This window comes from Brassica rapa, chromosome A08, assembly GCF_000309985.2.
Source record: "Brassica rapa cultivar Chiifu-401-42 chromosome A08, CAAS_Brap_v3.01, whole genome shotgun sequence".
Taxonomy (NCBI): Eukaryota; Viridiplantae; Streptophyta; class Magnoliopsida; order Brassicales; family Brassicaceae; genus Brassica; species Brassica rapa.
In genome coordinates this window covers 11,730,945-11,738,210 of record NC_024802.2, presented here as the reverse complement: position 1 = coordinate 11,738,210, position 7,266 = coordinate 11,730,945, and the positions used below count along the sequence as shown (strand labels likewise).

Sequence of the window (7,266 nt, the reverse complement as noted above, 5' to 3'; positions counted from 1 at the left end):
TACACACAAAGTTTCCTTATAAATTCCTGCTCCCCGATCAGTCTCTTTGTGAAAACCGCATTTACATTTTTATTGTTCAAGATCAAATATTTTGTTAATGTAAAAAAACCATAATTTATATGTGTATTTTAAGTATTTTATACGAATATACTGATGCTTTATTGTAAGTAAGGGTACCTCCGCTGCTGCATCGTTGGTACCACCCATGTTCGTTAGACATACTGTTGTCGTTATAAACATCGTTATGAATGGGAAATTGATGATTTGTAAACGAATTTGGGGTGGAACCGGTAGTTGACTCTCCAACGTCAACGATGGAAGGTTGGTTTGGAGGGGTTATATGAGCATCTACGCGTAAATCAATTTATAGGGTCAATATATTTTCATGACAATGTTTACCAAATGGTATTGCTCATATCTACCTTCACAGTCAAGGTTGATGAAATAAGTACAATCTTCATCACATCCTGTTTCGCTTCTGTCATAATCTCTGAATTGCCGGGCGTCGTCGCTTTCGGTCTGTATGTATGAATTATTCGGAGTAACAGGTCGATGATATCGGTCCGGATTTATATGCAAATCTGCATGTATTAAGAGTTTAAATTAAATTCATTGTATACGGAAAATTTTAAAAATAACCGGGATTTAAAAAAGAATAACTGGATAAAAAAGTATCATATAAATTGCAACACATATGTCTCTCACAACCTTGTTCTTTTGGAAACTCCGTCGTCTTGACTGTTTCATTACGTTCAGTCATGTTGTTGCCCTCCCCCTCCTCATTACCTGGCTTTTTACAACAATCATTGGTACCATTGTTGTGCCAATCGAACATTGATCTTGCTTTCTCAATCTCTAGTGAAAATCGGTAGACAAGTACGAGGTTTTTCTCGTTGAACACATCTGCAAGTCCTGGTTCACTGAAGTCAAACTCGTCATCCCCCACCATATCTGCAGACCACACGCGTATTTGGACTGTTTAAAAATTGGTTTTAACATTAGTGACCTTGTAAGTTTTTACCGTCTCTCACCTAGAATTGCGGCAACGGTGTCTTCCTCTGTCATTCCATCGCTTAGAAACATTCTATAACCAATTGTGAAGGGCTCTCTTCTGAGGAATTGATACTTGGCAACATTTAGGGCTCCAAACGTCACACATAATTCGACTTCCTTGGTCCACTCTTGTAAAGTAAAAAGGAATCGAAGGTCCTGCTGAGTACGAACGTAGTTTGGTGCAGTTGTACATCCATATGGTGGCCGTAGCGATGGTGGAAGATGGTAGGACAAAACCATAGGTGTGTGTTCTCCAATCCCCATCTCTTCTCTTACAAGCGACATAACACCTGCAATTTTCTCGTTCTGATTGGATAATATATAGTGTTCCTCCTCGGATGGAGCATCTTCGAATCGCCATATCCCATCCGGACATTTTGTCCAATTGCCACTAATAACGCGGATCAGCTGACCCATCTGCGATAAATAAAGACGGAGATAAGCAAATTGAGCAAGGGTTGAAGATAGAAGTATAGAATTTATAGTGCATCATAACGGTCTCAGTATTTATTGCGGAATTTATTAAGTCATCCTAGAAAAGATATTTGGAAGACCATTATTACCAGGGTTATCTCCCTCAAGGTCGGAATTGTTATCAAACCTCGGCTTCACAGTAGCAAAATTATTGACGCTTTTCTATGCATTAACTGCAGATGTGTGGGTGATACAAGGGTGGAGGTGAGAACTATATAAAGAGATTAATGGATATGCACCGGCGATACATTGACAACGATGTACATCTATATCTTCTAGAATCGTTGCATTTATTACACCTATGCTACCTATAACCTGCCTATATTTTATACATTAATAAAATGTTAAAAAAAATTTAAAATTTAACATCCACAAACGGGGTATAAATATCTACAAACTCCATTATTGTTAGCTAACCGGGTATGTAATGAATTGTAAAGCTGGAGCGATTCAAACCTGTTCGGTTAAACTGTTACTTGATTACCTACAGCTAAGGTACCTATATGTTCCCTATATTCGTGACATTTGGTCTGACAGAGAATATTTAATAATGTTTAAATATTCCAAAAATATATCGTCCACAAACTGACTACAAATATCTACTACATACATTATTGGAATCTAACCGGTTATGCCCGGTTTGTCAAACCATTTTAACATTTGTTAAAACGTTACCATTTGTGTAATGATTGTTTATCAAGGACGGTAAGTATTTATATAGGATGGGATGTTATAAAAATCTTCACATACCGGGTTATAAACTTCTCCAACTTCATTCATGGAATATTGCGATTTTCTTACCCAAGAAATTTTAATTTTATATGAAGGAGATCACCGGAATTAAGAAGGTTTTAGCCGGGTATCATAAAATACTATTTATACATACCAATATAAACCCATACCGTTTATAGCTGGTTAATATACAATTTCGGTTTGTTATGTGGTGTATTATACTTTAAATTCCTCACATACCAACTGATTTTAAATGGTTTATCTTTCTACTATCCGGTTTCCCTACAGTGTTGGCATATTATCCAGTTTTTTCCTTGTCGGCATGCGAAATCCGATTTGTAATCTTTTACTGAAAATAAGTTTAAAATCGTCCCCGGTTAATCAGAAATAAAACGGCAAATAGAAGTTCAGTTCGAGATGTCATCTTCCTAACAGCATTATAACCGAGTTGCAATAGAAGCAGAGAACTAAAGAGTACTTAGACAAACATAAAGTAGACAATGAAAACACAAAACCGATGCAATAAACACATAGGTTTCTAATTGTGAGACTTCCCTAAAGCTTCTGGTGTAATTCATACACCATCACGACAATCCGCTTGGCTTCTCCCGTCAGATGGGTAGGCGTGATAGACTTGCAGCCGGCGATCCCAAACATCCCATGTGACTGCATCAACAAGATTGCAGTTAGGCCAGAGTGTGAGTGGATTTGGTTTTGATGTATCCCTGTGGGTCTATCGAACACCACCCAAAATTCACTAGCATTTGTCGGTTGCCATCCGTTGCGTTTCAGAAGTGCGGGTATCATCTGAGTAAAGGGTTGTAGCTTTATGGCCATCTCAGAATCAGACAGGACCGTTATATTGGAATCTAGGACGGTAAACTTCCACGCAGCACAGTCAAAACACACACCAATCCATTGTTTGTTGCCAAGATCATACGAAAAATAGTAATGCGTGAAAGGAGCGGTGGTTGAGTCATCACTAGCAAGATACTGCAGTAGATCTTTCGGAAAATTGTACGAATCTGGTGATTTTGAACGCTCGAACTTCTCATAGTGCTTCAACATCAACGCAACATATCTGGTGTCAAGAAACAGTGGGTTTCTGTCAGATCTTGAATTTACTTCCCTCTTGTATGTCGTACGAACAAACCTCACCAGTATGTCAATAACCTGAGTATAAAAACGTTTTGATCTTTTAAGTTATTTGAATGCGGGAACGTACTGGAAAAAATTGTAAACAAGGACTCACCCTTGCTGGGAGCGAACGGCTGAGTTCCGCAATAGCTGTTAAGTCCTTCGAAGTCACAGAGAGACCGGAGACGTTTATAACACTGTAATGAGGCAACACATAGATATAACAAACAAAGCCGTTAAAAAACCGTTTTCCTCTATTTAGTACTTTACATTATAATTTTAAAAATGGAATTTTGGGATACTTACAACGGGTTGCAAATTTTTTGACACAGCTTGGTATATTTTGACATTACAACAGCAATGTCGGAGTAAGAGGTCAACGGAGACGCAGGAGGTGGATAAACAGAAAGTAGCTCAGTCCCAGGGTTGGTTTCTATCACGTGTTCCGATGGGACTGTCTTTTGCCGCTTGCATTTGAGTGATGCCGGAGGTTGAATTGGGTCCTCATTTGAATCTTCCTCTCCATGCTCCGCACCGGTCTCAGTAATTTGTTCGTCTCTAGTCGCAGAGGGAGGGGGGTTTTGCTCTTCTCTGAGGCGAAGGGATGAAGAGTCAACCTGTAAATAGAGGACGTTATAACTCATCCATGACTACAACATGTACATAAGTCTACCATACCACAGTAACTGGAACGTTAATGGCGTGACTATTGATCGACCGAGTGGGAATATCGTGATTTGAGCCTTCAGAGACAGCTCTGCTTATCGGTCGTGGAATATTGTTGCCTTTATCAACGCCTCCTGACTGAAATGTAATCAGCAAAGCATGCACATATGAGATGATAACAAATTAATGGACTGTGCAGTTAATGAAACACAACAACATAGTATATTGAAATAGGCTTATAGGTGACGGATAGTTGAAGACATAAACAAAAGACGTGTAATTGTCTGGTATATAAAGAACATTTCAGTGTAAAATTTCCCAAATCCTACCAAAACCTTCCCAAAACTTGCAATTTTAAAGTTTTAGACAACATATAATTGGTGCGACTTGAATCAAGAAATTTAGAGAAAAACATTAACGCTATTTTGGTAGTTTCCATGTTTTGGTTGTTAGCTGATAAAGGGGAATCATGCAAGGATGGGACGTTGGGCTGCACACCAACAGGCGAAGCCGTATTTGCCGTACTCAATGTCCTGGCATCTGCTCCCTGCAAAATGTAATATTGGAAAAGCCTCAGCAAAAGAATATAAGTGCCGGTTATCTTATACAATTACCTGTTGTAAATACCAATAAACCGGTTATTCTAAATAAGTACCGGTTATGAATCAAGTAAGTTTGAAGACTTACTCGTTCTGCAGCATTGGCGTCACGGTGAGGGAGGTCGTCATCACCGTCTGGCTGTTGGTTGTTCGAATTAGAGACGTTGCCCCCTCTCCTTACTGTTGTCCCGTTTTCTTTGTTGTGGATTTCCATGACAGAGCGGATGACTTCTTCCTTGAACTTTTGAAGTTCATTTTTAATAGCCACCATTATCCTTGTCTCTAAGGATTCGACTTGCGCAGCTGTTTTATCGGACAACTAAACGGCGTTGGCAACATTTGCATCGACTCTCTCAACCTCGCTTTGCAGCATCGACAGCACAATTGCGGCAATACGCTTCTCCTCCTCCGTTTCTTTTTGTTTCACGGGTTTGGTTTTCCTCTTCCGCTTCCCCCCATCTGCGGGTATCACACGCATTCTTTCCACGTCAACTTTTGTAGCGCCTCCTTTGAACATCTCAGCGGTGAAAGAATAACCTTCGTTTACAAGCCTTAACAGATTGTCGACTTTCTGGTCCATGACCTCGTCTGCCCATTGAAGAGTATCAGCGAGTATGGGTCTATCCGGGTCCTCAGGGATTATGCTTCTAACTACAACCTGGAATAACCATATTAACAACTTTAACTACAACCTGGAGTGAACATATATTCAAAGTATGACCACAGAGGATAGGAAATAAGACACATACATCTTTTGTTTTGTCAAGTTCTCGCGCATGTCCGGGGCTCAGTGTTTTCTGTCTGTTCTTCTTTAGAATGAAATCATCTCCATCGTCGGAGCTGTCTGAGTCAGAAGATGAGTAACTTTCCATAACCACTTCCGTAAGAGTGGGTACAGCCTCAACCATAACCAGTTGCAGAGCCAAGGCAAAACCCTTCACAGCAATTGTATCCGTCGATAAGGAGACCTCGTTTCGTTGTTTTATACTTCCCATAAGCATTTCAAATGCTAGTCGACCCCACGGAAAGGAAAAGAACTCTTCCAAGTCTACCATTGCATCTGCATGCTCCTTAATCATCTTCATCTTCAAGTTAGTAGCCAGTAGAACCGAAGACACGATCGCCAGACATGCCAACTTAATCCTAACTTCTTTATCTGTTACCGTTTTTCTCCTCAGATTTTTCAATGCTGTTGTTACCCGAAGATCATCGCTTCTGCCAAATAACTCGGGCCAATAGGGTTTTGCCTTTCTCTTCAGCTTCGAATTGGTTTTGGATTTTTTAGGATACTCCCCGCAGTTTAGTCCCGTAACAATTGCGAACTCGCGTAGGGAAAACCTTATTGGTTTCCCAGCAAACCGAAACCAAGCCTCGTGTTTCTTCTCGACCTTTAGCTGCCGTGAAAGCATGAATCGAGCAAATCTTCCCGAAAAACTTGGTTTTTCGCTTATCTCCACGATCTTCCAAAAGGGGGACATCCGCAATGTCTGGATCTCATCGTCTTCGAGCGATTCAAGTATGTGATTAATGGATCTTGAGGACTGGTAAGTAAGAACTCTAACTCCAACCGGTTCTTCCCCCGCCGCAAACATCATCTCCGGTATAGAAATCATATCGTCGCCAGTTATGGGTTCTGGATGAACCAGTAATGGAGTTTCGTCCATTTTTCTACAGTTTCTGTTGTTTGAAAAAAATAAAACGGAGCGGAGAAGGAAAATGACCAGGGTCGCTGATGATGATAAGCTTAAATTAAAAATAAAACTTAAATTTTAAAAAATTTTGGACAGCAGACCGTCATTATTTCTCACGAAGCGTGCATGTAAACACTGACACGACGTCAATCAGACTCTCGGAGACGGTGCAATAGGGTTATAGGTGTATCCCGTTTTTTCACGGAGTAAATTATCACCAAGAAGCCCAATAACTTTTTGAGTAACCGGCCCACAAAAGGTCCAAAAATTTCCCAATTAGGTATTAGGGCCTAGATATTTACTTCCAGGTAACCGATTATTTATATTTACAAAATTATATATGCCGTGTCGATATGTGAGCCACTAAATTTACCAGACTATGAATTAATACCGGGTGAACAGAAGGGAAGTCCCAGAATCAGATCGGAGATGCAAGTGAAAGGAGAGGTACCGAAAAATGATTTTGAAACCTAGAGGTCTAAATCTTGTTGACCGGAAACTTTGTAGAATTTAATTGACAAAATACTCTGCAACTGCAGCATCCTGCCTATCAATTTGTAAAATATATCAAAACTCTTCTCTGTTCAATTATTAGAGCTACATCCGGTTGCAAAATCTTATATCATAGTTTTAAATTAATGTAGCCGGTTTCGCCTAGAGTATTGCGTTTTCGTTACAAATTATATTATTTTCGAGCAACCCCTGTAGCAGGTAACGAGGAAGGTGTGGCTAAAGGAGAAAATGGGCAACGCATGTAAAAAATGACATGGTTCGCTAATTATTAAAAAGTTTGCATAGTTCTGCAATTATCATCTTCAATTTTGATTTCTAGCTAAATAGGCCAAAATAAAAATATAATCCATCAGATTTAAGAGGCCTTGCAATGTCTTTGCCCAACACTAAAACTAGTACAA

The 7,266-nt window shown here is 39.7% G+C and overlaps 2 protein-coding genes across 2 annotated transcripts; both read right to left on the bottom strand.

The window, feature by feature from the left end:
• Positions 1 to 2,814: 2,814 nt before the first annotated feature.
• LOC103834333 lies at positions 2,815 to 4,932 on the bottom strand. The gene is made up of 6 exons (XM_009110405.1): positions 4,750 to 4,932; positions 4,547 to 4,609; positions 4,075 to 4,200; positions 3,703 to 4,013; positions 3,512 to 3,593; positions 2,815 to 3,432 (listed from the first exon to the last, which is right to left on the bottom strand). The coding sequence occupies exons 1-6, from the start codon at positions 4,930 to 4,932 to the stop codon at positions 2,815 to 2,817; spliced, it is 1,383 nt and encodes a 460-aa protein (XP_009108653.1).
• Positions 4,933 to 4,980: 48 nt separating this feature from the next.
• Positions 4,981 to 6,325, bottom strand: LOC103834332. The gene is made up of 2 exons (XM_009110404.2): positions 5,411 to 6,325; positions 4,981 to 5,319 (listed from the first exon to the last, which is right to left on the bottom strand). The coding sequence occupies exons 1-2, from the start codon at positions 6,323 to 6,325 to the stop codon at positions 4,981 to 4,983; spliced, it is 1,254 nt and encodes a 417-aa protein (XP_009108652.2).
• Between the last annotated feature and the right edge of the window lie 941 nt (positions 6,326 to 7,266).